The sequence below is a fragment of the Haliaeetus leucocephalus genome, unplaced genomic scaffold, assembly GCF_000737465.1.
Source record: "Haliaeetus leucocephalus isolate CR32 unplaced genomic scaffold, Haliaeetus_leucocephalus-4.0 Scaffold984, whole genome shotgun sequence".
NCBI classification, from domain to species: Eukaryota; Metazoa; Chordata; class Aves; order Accipitriformes; family Accipitridae; genus Haliaeetus; species Haliaeetus leucocephalus.
In genome coordinates, this window is record NW_010973420.1 from 662,416 (window position 1) to 677,202 (window position 14,787).

At 38.5% G+C, this 14,787-nt stretch overlaps 1 protein-coding gene across 9 annotated transcripts in view; it reads left to right on the plus strand.

Moving 5' to 3' along the window:
- The window catches only part of FAM120A (family with sequence similarity 120A), a 49,515-nt gene that overhangs the window by 26,566 nt on the left and 8,162 nt on the right, over positions 1-14,787 (plus strand). For 5 of the 9 annotated variants that reach the window (XM_010584396.1, XM_010584397.1, XM_010584402.1 and 2 more), the window contains 6 exons: positions 4,498-4,747; positions 6,081-6,195; positions 10,045-10,254; positions 11,431-11,614; positions 12,566-12,712; positions 14,231-14,372. In XM_010584396.1, the coding sequence (XP_010582698.1) occupies positions 4,498-4,747; positions 6,081-6,195; positions 10,045-10,254; positions 11,431-11,614; positions 12,566-12,712; positions 14,231-14,372 (1,048 nt within the window). Of the gene's footprint in view, positions 1-4,497; positions 4,748-6,080; positions 6,196-10,044; positions 10,255-11,430; positions 11,615-12,565; positions 13,217-14,230; positions 14,373-14,787 lie in introns of those variants that run through there. The other 4 variants (XM_010584398.1, XM_010584399.1, XR_775429.1 and 1 more) reach the window with 3 other exon arrangements.

The following is a 14,787-nucleotide window of genomic DNA, read 5'->3' on the forward strand; positions in this document are numbered from 1 at the left end:
TGATGTTATTTGCAGTATTCATTTATCCTCATTAGACTTCTGTCCTTAAAAGTGTACTACAGTGTTTGTAGGGGTGAAGTAGCTGAGTGCTGAAGGTCTGCTTCAGTTTTCTGAATGTTTTTATCTTGTAAACCTAGAATGTTCTCTGTCAGCTAGTGGGGAAACCTATATAATCTCTATTTTCTCTTCATTTATACTGCTTTTCAGAGGTTTATTCTCAATGGAGGCTAAGAATGCTACTGCTGACTTGATTTAGTTACAGGAGCTCCGGCAAATCTTGCTGCAGGACACATTCAGCTACTGACCTACTTCTATCTTAGGACTGACCACGCTCTTAAAAAAATAAAAAAAAATTTTTGAACGTCTGCCCAAAAGTTAGTTGCTTCTCAAAGCTAAACATGCTAGGAAAGATGGATTCGAGCTAAGATGCAAGCATGTGGTTTGAAAGGGCTATGTTGCAGGAACACATTTATTTTGGTCACCTGTCTTACAAAGTAGCAAGAATTCGACAGGCTATGCAAGACGGAAGGAGAGAATAGTGTCTTAAGCGACAAGAGCAGATTTCTCAGATCGATTAGTCACACATATTAGCCCTTGCTAACTTTTCTGAGGACCCAAGCTGTAATGAATTAGTGATGCTGATTCTCCTTCAGTGTCTTAATTTTTTGCTGCTCTCAAAAATGAGTAAGTTACGAAACACAGTAATTAAGACCATTAAGAGGAAATTTAAGAATTAAGAGATGTTAAGAGAATTAAGAAATTAATTTCTAAAGAGATGTATATTGTCCTTAAGACTTATGTAGAGAGGTAATGAATATATTAATATGTAAAATCCTGTCATCTTTGTTGTACAAACCACAATGCTGGCAACATAATAATTGTACATGAATAATTTGCAAGTATGTTGCATGCAAGGGTTATAGGAGGCTATGAGAAATACATAATAAACTGACACATCAGTATTACTACTAAATATATAGACAGCAGGATAATGGGTCTTTCATAAAATGGATGACTTCCTGTCTTTTAAATTATTATTATTTTTATGTAGTTGAAAAGCCAATGAAAAACAACAGATCTGTCGGAAGAGGTAGTCAGTCAGGTTCTTCAGTGATAATTGTCTGCTAAGTAATGCCTTTGCTGTACATGTCCTCATGTCTGCTCCCAGAGGATATGAAAAGCTGAATCACAAAGTTCTTGATTGTGCTTTTGCTGCCAAGGGCACAGCATTGGCTGAGCTGCCCTTCCTTCTGAGGAGATGGAAACCGAGTGTCTGACTGACTCTTCTTTTCAAGCTCTGAAAGAGGTTATTCCCCATGTTCTGAAAAATACATATGTGTAGATGAAACCATCTGCCCTTTCCACTTTGTGGAAAAATGCACACTTGTACAAGCTGTTATAACTCCTGGTTGGATCCAAAGGTTTGTTATTTTAAGCCTAGCCACCTTGTGATGTACTGTTCTCCATCAAGGATGTATTCAGCTGGTGCTGTTTCTGCCAAAAGGAAAGCCATATCTTGGGCAGTAGCCCTTTTGCAAAATCAAGCATGCTTAGCTCAAGCTGTGCTGTCGGTAAAGATTATAAGGTTAAAAATGAGGCCTGATTAATCTGCATTAGCTAGCTCATCTTCTAGTCATATTGGGTACCTCCCACCTCACATTCAGTTCATGAAAAAAATGCAAAGAGAATACTAAAACCACCTGAGCTGTAGTGAGCAACAAGGGCTCTAACAGACAGCTTGAGTGTGCAGGATGCCGTTGCTAATGACTTTAGAGCCTGTAACAGCATTCACATGTTTATCAAGCAGGTTGCCCTAATGCAGATTGACGCTGACCTTTTTTACTTGGATTGACCTTAAAGTGTCGTGAGGGTAATGTTCAAAGCAGATGTCAATATATTGTGCAGTTGCTTAGGCTACTTTGAGTACTCAGATCTGCTGATCAGCAGCAGGAGGAAGTTTAGTATGAAAAACAGTATAATTAGCACTGTGATGTTGTGGCTGAACACACTGGTCCTGAGTGTTCATTGTAGCTAATGTAGTCTTCAAGGGTGACATTGCTTATCTCCAAGTGGAAGTCCTGGGAGGAAAACACAGAATGTTCCTCTGAGGACAGAGATCCTCAGCAGCTGAGGAAGACTGTTTTTGGCAGCAGTCCCAGTACAGAGTTGTCAAAGGTGTAAGAAATGCCCTGGAGAAATAAGAGGATGTGGACAAGTCCTCAATTCGTCTGTTATGTTAAATGCTAAATTTGGGTGAACAGTGCTACAGTTACTTGTCAAATGATACAGCTGTAATTCCTCATCCCCATCATGCAGAGAGGATACTGTTTGCCAGTCTGCTAGAGTGACCTTCATATTAAACCATTCTGCAAGAAGCATGGTTACCTTTCCCATAATAACCATTACTTTGCAAAATTTTGAAGCCAGGGTGGATCTCCAGTGTGACTTCTACAGGTAGCATCTTATTGAAGACAAAATGTTTTGAGAGCAAACTGAGGTACTCTTCCTGTGGCCTTAACCTCATAGGGTCGTCGGTCATCCCCAGATTAAAAGCTTTGAACCAAATTTGAATGTTGAAACATAGGATTGCAGATAGAAAACACAGACAAGCTTCTTCTAAGCTTGAGGTCTTTATATGTGAAATATATGTGGAAGAAACGTTTGTGTTGTGTACAGCTCTGTTTCCTTGCTGTTGTCTGCTGTTACAGGAGGTGTAGAAGCTGAGGAAGTGGTCATCTGGGGGTGCTTAAATGTGATGGGCACATAGAGTTTGCATCTGCTTGCCTCTGGAGGGGCATCCAAACCGAGGAACTGAGTGTGGCTAGGAGTATCACCTCTATTGTCAAAAGGAGGTTGTACGAAAGAAAAAAAGAACTCCAAAACACAAAGAACTATTTTATGTCAATTGTCAACAGTTTGGGTTTTTTTTACTGCTAACAGATTAAACTGTTCTGCATAGTAGCCTCAGTGTGTTTCCTGTCTGTTTGCTGAGAGAGCTAAGAAGTTTTGGTCCCAAAGTATCTCTTGCTTCTAAGACCTAAAGCAACTAAACAAGTCTTTGAAGGCCTACATAAAATACATCCTTTTATTTGTTCATGTTTACTGTGCCAGGCCTAAACAAGAAGTGAAAACTTCTATGCACAAATAACAGAGTGGCTCTGCTGGCTGTTAGAGCCCATCTTCTATAGCTTGGTGGCATATAAAAACCGGTAGCAACCAAAATAGAACATGATTTTGTAGTGAGGCTACCAACTAAATATATCAGAATATTTATTTTCATTGCTGCATGTTATCTTTGTAAAACTTACCCTGAGCTCTGTGAAATGTAGCTATAATGCTAGACTAGTTTTATTCCAGAAAAGCATGTGAGTGCCTTGGGCTGTTCTGGAGGTTCTTTCTTTAATCCCAGTCATCACCTCTGCCATGGTTTGCCTGCCCCTAATTATAAAATTACTTGTAAGGCTGATGTCTGATTGCTGAAGGAGGCTTTGTAGCTCTAAGGGCTATCCTGGCACCAGTAGTACTCTCTTCTCGATGTGTAACAGAAAGATTTCTAGCAGAAAGAGTAGGTCTGTGCTCCTGCAGTGAATCTCTCCAGGCTGTAACCTGAAGCTGCACTAACAAGCTCCGTGAATCTTTCCACACTGCATAACTGGGCTCTGAGTTAAGAAGGGTGCAAACAGATTTTGAGCTGTGTCAAACTTGGGGTCATTCCAAGGCCAAAGGTATCATTTCTCAGTCTTGACTTTCCTTTTTTTTTTTTTTTAAAAAACTTGTGTTCTGTTTTGGTCGCCTTCAAACACAAAAAGGGAGATGATTTAGCAGCAATATAGAGTTGAACAGTCTTTGTTTTGATGTGGATGAAAGAGAGCTTAGCAGACACAAAAATACTAACCTCTGAATAGAAAGCAGTGCAGTAAATTGAAAGGCTTAAGTAATATTTTGTAAAATTTTTAGGCAAAAAAAACCCAACACCAAACCCACCCATATTTGAGATGTCATTCCATTGTGGTAGTTGAACAACAACAAAGAAGTATAACATAAGTTTCGACTCTGATCTGAGTAAAAGCGCTAGGATCATATTGTTCTTAATAGACCACACTGGAATGTATTTGTATTTATGTACTATTTTTATTTATCACTGTAGGTTTTTCATCAATGACACAGATATTTTAGTGGAAAATAGCATTTTCAAATTATGCTGTTTGTTTTAGAAAAATATATGTAGTTCCTTTATGTTGTATATTAACTTGAAAATACTAATGTAAGGTTCCTAGTGTACACTTGGTTGCATGCACTTAATTTGTAAGTGATCAGAATTGAAAGATGGTCCATACAGACTTTGAATTACCAATTTGGCAATGTAATCCAGAACATTAGTATCTATTGCAGTCTTGAAGTGATGCTTTTTGGATCAAAGTCTCTTGCATACAAAGTTTTAAATATACCCTGCTTTTTAACTCAGAATGTTTTCTTTCAACTGTTGCCATTTTGTAGTTTCACCAGTGATAATTAAAGAATGGGCTGCTTACAAAGGAAAATCTCCACAAACCCCTGAGCTGGTGGAAGCACTTGCATTCAGGGAATGGACCTGTCCTAATCTGAAGAAGCTGTGGCTGGGAAAAGCAGTAGAAGACAAGAACCGAAGAATGAGGGCGTTTTTGGCCTGTATGAGATCAGATACACCAGCAATGCTCAATCCAACTAATGTGCCCACTCATCTTATGGTGCTCTGTTGTGTACTAAGGTCAGTGTTACCTTAAGGTAAAACAGAATGAAGGAAAGGTTTTACTGCGTAATCTCTCTGACGTATTTAACTTTGTATTAAACCATGAGTACAGAAAGTGTTAATTCATATTTGCAGCATCAGTAGGAGAAGGGGTTTGTTTTGTTTTTAGAAACATTGCTGCTGTGTGTCTTAGAAGCATGCTGTATATTCAACGTTTCTTTCTTCAGTCTCTAGAGGACTGAAGGGAGGAGGAAAAAAAGTCTTGTGTTGCAAAGAGGCCACTGTAGCATTTGAATTAGTTTACCTTTACTATAATCTAGGCTTCAACTCACTAAAAAATAACATTTGGGATCTCAAGGGCTGTGTTGGTAAAGTTGTAAAGCAAGAGAGTTCTTCGGAGAACAGCTGCACAGCAGCTTATCAGGATACAAAGTCCACATGAATGATACTCTGTGATGTTTTATATTCCCTGTGTTAGAATTGCTCATCTAGTTGAGACGATGGATAACCAACAGTTGGAAGTATTAATTGCATACTTCAGCTTTTCAAAGAGGAAGTCACAAGGTCCAAAATACTTACCTGTTTAATTTTCAGATTGAAAACTGACGGAGGAATTGAGATCTGCTTACCTTTTTGGGAAGGGGTGATTATTTCAATATGAGTAGCTTACAAATATGGCAGAATTCAAGGTTAGCATGTTGCACATGAAAAATTTTAACCCAGTTTTGAGAGCGATAAATGTAAATTTGCTTTCAGTTCTATTAAACCTCTTCTTGCCTTTTGAACACTAAAACTCCTTTCTTTTTTTCCTTATAGAATAGTAAGTATACAAAAAAATAGTCTGCCCCTATGGAATCTTAAAGCAGAGCTCCTCATTTCATTTGGACAGCATGTTTCTCTCCTGTGACATGTGGCATATATAAATTGTTGTTCATTAAGGCATGATGCGCATAAAATTCACGGGCTAGAGTAATGTGTTATCTGGAAAACATGTTCACAAAGTCCTTTAACCATTAGTCTTTATAAAAAGACCATTAATCTTTATATTATTTTATTTTTAGATGTATCAGAATCCACTTATGTTTCAAATTCTATTTTGGCGGCATGTCCTCCCATTCTTCACTGGAAGCGGGGTTTGCATAACTGATTCCCAGCCAGTAGCTCTTCCATATGAATTTAAACAAAATTAAACTTCAAATCTATTTAGTGTTTTGGCCTTTTTAACTATTCAAGTCTAGACAGCAAAGAAGATTTTTTTGTTGTTCCATTCTGGTGACTGCTGATAACATAAAATACCTCTTGATCTACCTATTAAAGGAAGCTTCTGAATAATTATGGGCTTTCGCTGTAGGTATATGGTACAGTGGCCAGGGGTTCGTATACTTCGTCGCCAGGAACTTGATGCTTTTCTTGCCCAAGCATTGTCTCCAAAGCTCTATGAACCTGATCAGCTTCAGGAACTCAAGGTAATTCTTAACTATAACTTTCATAATTTAAGAGATTTTTTTCCCAGCTGAACCATATTGTTAACTGTAGTGGGTGATGTGTATGTGCCTGTCTCACTAAAAGCCTTGCATAATTACCTATACTTTCCAAAATAATAATCTTAGTATTTTGAAGTGTTGCAAAGATTGATAATCAGTTCTCTTTCACTGCTTAGATAGGTAACTAAAATCTTAAACATACTCTATACTGCAGAACCTTTTCTCACAATTTCTTAAGTAATTGTCTCTTGGAAGTTTGAAACAAATCTGCTTCCACTGAAAAGCTTAAAAAAAAAAAAAAAAAGACTTTCTCCTTGTGTAGCTGTTTTTAAATACTAACCTGGGTATTTTTTCATGATTCAGCATTCAAAATATTTTTGCAGCCAAGCGTAGAAGTGGAGGGAGATTTGCATAATCTTGAATGGAAAAATGCAGGAGAAAAAAAGGGACAAGTTTATTAATACTCACAAAATTGTAGAAATAATTATTTTGAGGATTTTAAAAGTTAAGATCTCAAAGTTTCTATTTTTTTTCTAATACAGTAGTATTATATGAAGTAAATACTGCTGGCTAATTGATAGAGTTGTTTAGTGTGGTATCCTTACTGTAAATACAGAACGGCTATCAATCTGTGCAACATTGTCTTACTCTGGGGGATTTCTCCATTCAACCTTCATATGCTCACAGTGAACTTTCCTCTTGTAGCCTTTGAGCTAAAATATACAAGATTTGGGTTTTGCTTTTACCTTGTTTGCTCTTCAAGATTTGTTCAGAACCTACTATGAAGTTCTCTGAATAAAACAGTAGAATTTAGTCCTCTTTTATTTTTTTTAAGCAAACATTTTTCTGAATGGAAATAATTTTAGATACTTTTTTCTACATAATGTATCTTAAGTCCAATAGTGTATTTGATAACTGGAAGCTATGGGAGGTATTAGGATGTATAGGGCATGCACAACTGGAGGTGATCCATCTTATCTCCTGTCTGCATGGATGATCAACATAGCAAAGGAGATGAGATGCTGATTGCCTCTTCATCATGCAACTTCATGTTGAAGAAGTCCTTTTGGATAGATAGTCTTTAGGTACTGTAGGGCTCAAGTCAGGAAAGTCTACTGACCAGTTCTGCTCCTAGCAGTGCCTGGATAACATGCTGTCCTTAGTTAAATCAGGAAGGAGAAGGTACTTGGTTCCCAAGTTTGTTCATATTCACAGGTACACACTACAGAGGGGCACAGACAAAAGCAGCAATCCTAGCACCGTTTTTCTGAGAAGAAACAGTAATTACAGCTATTAGGCTTTTCTGAGGAATATTTTGCCACTAATACCAGGTCTGCAAGACCATTCTCAAAGCCAGCAAGTGACTATTTCTCTTCTGTGGGTGACGAGCAGAATCTGGGTTGCATTCCTGCATGTAGCACCCTGGCAAGGGCTTCTCAGTCTCAGCCTATAAACCAAATCAATCTGCTTGTGGAAACTCAGCACATAACCATAGAACTCCTAATAAGTGTAAGGGGAAGAAAACAACTGAATCCACTTCAGAATCTATTTGAACTTGTCACACAGCAAGTAGAGAATTCACGTGTTAGCAGTCGTAATGGCAGAGTTAACAGAAAAACAAAATCCTCTTCCCATATACCAAAGAATGAATGTCAAAAGCAAAAATAATAAATAAATAAATAAAATCCAACAGGAAGACGTTTATTTGGCCTTTCCCTCGTTGCCGAAAAAGATCTGAAGAAACACAGGATGAAGACAGCTATAATGAACACCTGATGAGTTCATGCAAGACTGCTTGTTTGCTTCAGCACTTAGGATTGGATTGCTGCTGGCATGGATTATAAGTGCATTAGACTCCTGAGAACAGCATTTTTGAGGAGTACTCATTGTGGCTAATTCCCTAAAAGCAGCCTGAATGTAGATCCTGTCTGTCAGGAGAATCATTTGGGTGTTTGCTGGAACTCCTTTTCCAGGTGTTTACTAGAAGTTCATGCTGGAAGCCCTGTGTGCTTACTGGGTCTTTCAGAACCCCGGAGATTCTGGTCCAAAGATGACAGTTGTCTGCTTTGTATGAAGAGCAGTACTTTGTCTTCTGGGAAGCATGAGGCCAACCTCTGCGAAATGAATGAATTGACAATGAGTTATCCTATACGTTCAGAAGAAATGTACGTAGGTTATCTGAGGTGACAAGCATTGGGCCTGGCCGAGCATTGCGGAGAGCCTTTAAAGTCTCATGAGAACCACGAGAGCATGGTTCAAAACATCTGCCCCAAGCTTTCCTGGGTATCGGTGGAAATTCACATGAGTTTTGTAGGCAAGGCTGGATGCATCAAAGAACAGCAGTGTATCAGCCACTTAGTCTTCAATGTCCATTTTCAAAATAACACAATAAATAAATAACATTTAGGGGTAGAGATTTTGGCAAAGGTATCTATAAGCGTTGTCGAAGTCTTGCCTCTATCTTAAGATTTGATGCAAAGAGGAGGAAACCCCACTGTGAAAATTGCTGGTCTTGGGGATCTAAGAAAGGAATTCCCAGAGAAAATACTTTTTCCAACACGAAAGGCAGAGACAAAGCAAGCAATAAACAGCATACAATATTTTTGTTTAACAGAAATTGTTCTCCAAGTTTTATTTTTAAATCATACATGAAGAGTAATATGGATCATTTCCATAATACATGTTGATTAACTGAAAGATGCAATATTTCATGTAATGTTGTTACTGTCTTCATATGAAGCAGCTGCTTCTCTTTTTGTTGAAGTCAGGCAGAAAGAGCAGCTGAGTTTGAACCCAGCTGCATATCAGCAAAACGATCTGGATAGTCTTTTGGATCTTAAAGGTTGCTTATGCATAAGGAAGGTAATGTAGTTTAATTTTAAAATTTAATACTAAGGTCTTGAAAATGTTCCCAAGAAAGGGGTGATATTTTCAGAAGTATTTTAGAGAACACTCTTAGTGATATTTTCTTATGCCAGAGCTAAAAATGTATTTACTGCCAGCAAATCCTTCATTGCTTCCACCACCAGCTATTATTCACTATTTAATTCTACCTTTGTGTATCTATCCTGCATCCTAAATAAAGCTGGTGTATGCATAAACTTTACTTCATTAATAAGAGATGCATTCTAACAGCAATATCTTGAATCAAGCTAATAGAAAATCCGTTATAAAGGAGTTGGAAGCAAAATGTGATACACGGGAAGAAAAATTGAGTGCTAACATTGAGCTCATTCCTGAAACTTTCTACAAAATACCTCAGAAGCACAAGATTATTTGAAATAATTTTTTAAATTAAATTTTCTACTGCTAATTTCCTCTAAGTGTCTTTAAAGCTTTTCCTTACCATAACATGCTTTAGCATTGTTTGAAAAACTCTGTACTGCATATTTATCAATTATTTTAATGCAGCTCAAGTATGCATCTTACATGTTTTAGACAATACATGCCACAAAGTAAAGATTAGTATTTTATTTAAAACTTACTGACTTCTTGATAATGAATTGAGTTAAAACATTAAAATATATTTAGAAATATTAGAAATAATTTCTTGTGCTTTGTGGTTGAGAAAATAGAGGTTTTTTGTTTTATCTCTCACCTCTGCAGTGGATGGATGGGAACAACAGCCTTCCTGAGTATTGCAGTTTTGTATAGAGAGGTGATAGATTCTGGTGCTTTCTTCTTGTCAAACTGGCAATTACATGTGAAAAGTCTGGACAACCTCTTAAAATCGCTCTGTTTCCAAGAGTTCTGAAAATAATGTAACTATTGGAATAATTTTTAATTACATCTCTTTATTACCTTACTAAATTTACAATTTTTTTTAAACAGATTGAGAATCTCGATCCCCGAGGAATTCAGCTGTCTGCTTTATTTATGAGTGGTGTCGATATGGCGCTTTTTGCAAACGATGCTTGTGGACAGCCAATTCCATGGGAGCACTGCTGTCCGTGGATGTATTTTGATGGAAAATTATTCCAGACCAAGCTCATCAAAGCAAGCCGGGAGAAAGTTCCGCTCATTGACCTCTGTGATGGTCAGGTGTGTAGTTTCAGAAGTGTGACAGAGTATCAAGTGTGCCAGATTTTCAGAAGTGTTAGATGTGGTTGGTTTATCAGTCATTTACTTCACATATCATCTCTACTTTTAAAAGAGAAATATGAGGTGAATGGCTGATAGGTATTTTTCAGCTCTGTCTACTCTCCTATCTGTTATAGATGATTGAGATAGCATTTTGGTAGATTTGGAAACAGTAAACACGTAAATTTTAATTTCATTGTTTTTCTCTCTGTAAACAGAATCTTGAATGCAGTTGTGATGTAATGAACAACTGAGTAGAAAACTCTCCCTGGTCATTTGTTCAAGTACTGTCTTTTTGGGTCAAGCTAGCAAGGCTCACAAGGGACTAAGCTGCAGTGGCTTTACAGTGAAAGAAACTTTGTGATATCTAACTTATTTTACAGACTGTGAAGTCATTCTTATGGTCCTTAAGCTCAAAATCTTTTCACGTTTCTTACGACCGTTTAAAATACAAATGAATTAGTTTTTTGTTGTATCCAAATCATGCAAGGTTATTATCTAACCATAAAAACGGGAAACTGATAAAAATCAACAGTTTACTGAATGACCAAAACTTTTTTTTCTTAATATACTTCTTGGGAGGTATGAAATCTTAACAAAAAAGCTTACCTCCTCTTCTTTCTCACTCAAGGGAAACTGATAATAGATGAAATATTGGTGATGGCTGTGGTCCCTCTCAGGCTCGTTAGCCTCCAGGCATGCTTTGGCCTGTTTACATAGACTTTGTTTTGCAGTCCAGGTTTATGATGATTATTCTGTTTTATTCTGTTTAAAGGGCTGCATTAAGTGTTCAGGTGACTGCAGACAGAAGTTTCTCGGTTCCTTTCTGAAAAATCCTTTTAACTTGTAAACTGTTTTCTGTGTTATCAACTTCTAACCTGTCTCGGTATTTAGACTCCCATCTCTCTGCCGATACATAAAGATTTTCTTGTGAACAGTTCAAGTATCATTGAACTATTAGTAGGTATACAAGACAGATTATTGTAATTTTCTAGCTAGCTTTATGGAAGTTGGTTGCAGTAGTTATCTACTCTTCTATTATTTTGCTTTCTTCTTTGAAGTTGTTGTGTAAATCTAGCTTTATACAATTGAAATCAGAATTTTAACATCTCTTTGTGACCTTTTCTCTATTCATAGGCTGAGCAGGCAGCCAAGGTTGAAAAGATGCGTCAGAGCATCCTAGAAGGATTAAATTTCTCCAGGCAGAACCATCCTCTCCCTTTCCCACCTCCACCTGCCATGCCTTTCTATCCAGCTTCTATGTATCCTCGACACTTTGGGCCAGTCCCACCACCTCAGGGCAGGGGGAGAGGCTTTGCTGGTAAGTGATGGGACAGTGGTGCAAAACATGTTGGTGTGAAGCGTTGCCTTCTCTTTCACATTCCCAAAACTACAAACTGATTTGTCTGTTCAATTTTGTAGGAAAAATACATAAAAGCAAGTGGTTGGCATGTGTTGCCACGTGCCAATCACTGTATTTTGTTGTTACTTTTATTAGCCATAGCCTAGCAATATGGAATGTGTTGTATTGCTGCGTATTTCCATCAGGATTTTTAGTAACTGTGCCAGATCAAAATATTTTTACTGCTGTTGTATGAAATAGACAAAAGAGAAATGAATCCACACTGGATGATATGAAAAGGCTCTTATTTGCACTGTACATTGCTTCAAAATGTTTATATTTATAAATATTAAAAATGCCTAAATTAATGGACACAGTTTAACTGCCAGGGTTGAAGACAACCTTTCCTCCCTCCCACCCCTCTGGATTGTGCTACGGTTATTTAACCATTGGCACCTTTGAGTTTGCATACCGATACAACCATTCCAGGCTGTTTCTAGAATTATTCCCTTTCTCAAATCTCTCCGGTACCAAGACCCGTGGGTATATTGATACCGGACATTGGGAGTAAGATGCTCTTGGGGTGCCACAACTGTAGCCGTTGGAGCTCAGTGCCGAAAAATTGTTGCAAGCCTTTACAGTGCTCATTATGCCATAGAAGTCGGGATGCCCGTTCCAAACCCAGGTTCAAGGCCTGCTATTTGGATAGGAGACCCCGTGCTCGCTCAGGCGGCAGGACAGCCTTGGCCAGGGCTTCTCAGCGGCGGTGGCTTGCTCCCATGCAGCGTTGTCTGCAGGAGCCCAGCCTGCAGGAGCACGGCCCTCCCTGCTGACTCGGGAAGGGTGGAAGGAGGCAGCAGCGTCTCTGCGAGGGGCCTTCCCGGATGCCTGGCCCCCTCACAGCTTTTCCCCTGTCTTTCTTTACCCTGGGTCTAACAGGAGTCTATGGCTTCGGAGGCCCTTATGGGGAAACAGTAGCCACAGGCGCTTACCGGGCCTTCCGGGTGGCGGCAGCGGCAGGACACTCCGGAGCCTTCTCTGGCAATGACAGCAACAGGACTAGCAAGTTTCAGGGCGGTAATTATACCCAAACCCCTTTTCTTAGAGCTTCTGGCAACAGCTTCCTTCACTTTATGGTTTGGTCTGAGGCTTTCCTACTGACTGCCGGTCTCCCTTTCTCCCTAACTGTCTGAGCTCTCCCTCTCTAGAGCCTGCCCAGGCTGCTGTCCTCTCTGCTCTCCCCAGGTCCCTGCCACAAGCCCCCTCAGCGCCAGCCCCTCTCATGCCTAGAACCCCCCCTCCAAACACAGGGTAGCCGTAAAACCTAACGGGACGGTCTGTCTCCTGTGCTTCGAGGTGCAAGGGTGGAATCTGCCACCAGCTGAACTTTGCTTGACTGTATTAACAGTTATTTGTTTTAAATATGGGGGCAGTCGAGATTTTTGCAAAAGCAACCCAACGTAGAAATGACTGACTGCGGTGTTACTGCTAACCCATTCTCTGCTGTCATCAGTGTCAGTGTGGACACAGGCGTGAGATTTACTTACCTACCTGTGTGCCATTGCTTGTCTCCTGTACGAGGTGGGACAGTAGAAACCTGTTAATTCCAATCCCCTGTTCAGGGTAAAATTTTTCCATATATTTAGCTGTTCTTTCTGGCCTCTGAGCTTTTATCCTAAGAGCAAACATTCCTCTAATGCTTCGTTGTGTGTATAACTTTGCCCCTGTAAACAATGTGCATTTGAAGCTGAAAGACTTGTACAGGAAAGTATGAACCTTTTTGAATTTAATCAGTAGTTTAGTTCCTAGTGTATTAATGTTTGAAGACTAATTGCGGCTGCATAAATGCTGTGTTTTGTAACCTTTTCAGTGCTGATGGTCTTACCAGTAACATCTGGCTCAGTTGCACTTACCTAGATTTCTTGAAATGTGTTATGCCCCAGAGTTGATTTGAGGGCAAAACACAGGTGTAAAGATACGAGCAACTTGAATAGAAGATACATTTGTATTTTAGACAATTGCAATTTTAGCTGCTTTCTTGGTAGGGAAAGGATAAACCTACCTTTTACACCCAGATCAGTTTAAATATTGTATTTTTATAACAACTTAGTGTCGTTATGCAGATAATTCTGCATAACATTCAACAGATAATTCTGCCTAGTGAGTCGTTTATAGCAATTATAATTTGTGTGTCTTATGCTGGTATTTGGTGTTCACTAAAAAGTGATTTTAAACCTGCAAAAATTACTTCTTTATTAGGAATGCAGGAAAAAAAATAATCTTCAGATAGTTTGTAAAATTTCACTTCAGTTTCTTAATGCTTATCTAAAGTATATTTTCAATTACTGAAACTGAAGTACTTGTGTAAGATCATTTTTCTTTTCAGAATTCATATCTATTTTTAAAAAAGGGGGGGAAAGAAAGACTCTTGGATTTATAATACTTCTGAAAGACCGCAAAATGAGAAATAATCTCCCAGTATCAAAAAAGGAAACTGTATATGTGATAAAATCTGGGCAAACCAGTTTTCCATTCATTTGTAACTTTAATGTTATGATTGTGAAGATCAAGGTTTGGTTTTGCTTTTATGTGCAGGAGTCCAACCTATTCCTTCTCAGGGAGGGAAACTTGAAATTGCCGGCACTGTAGTCGGCCATTGGGCTGGAAGCAGACGTGGACGAGGGGGTAGAGGGCCATTTCCTCTGCAGGTTGTTTCTGTGGGAGGACCAGCAAGAGGGTAAGTGCAATCTTGTGGAACATACTTTTCATATGTATTTTAATGATTGGGGAAAAAAGCAAAACAGGGAAAAGTTAGAAATTGCATACAACAGATTTTAGGACACATTAGGTAAATTATACCTACTGATTATTCAAGAAAAGCATTTACATTCATTTTAAGATGTTTTTAATCAGTTGTTCAGATGAGCATAAGCATTTTTATGTGCAACTAAAATTCATACTCTCAATCTGATAGAGATACACACACACACTGGATTGTTTTGCATGAAGAAATGACTTGGGGGCTTTCTCTTACATGAAATCAATAAATACATTATACCCGATCAAAACTATCACAGCACTCAATTACTTTCTTTGTCATAATAGAACATTTATTTAAAAGTATGGTAAAATTTTTAACAACTCCATTATGT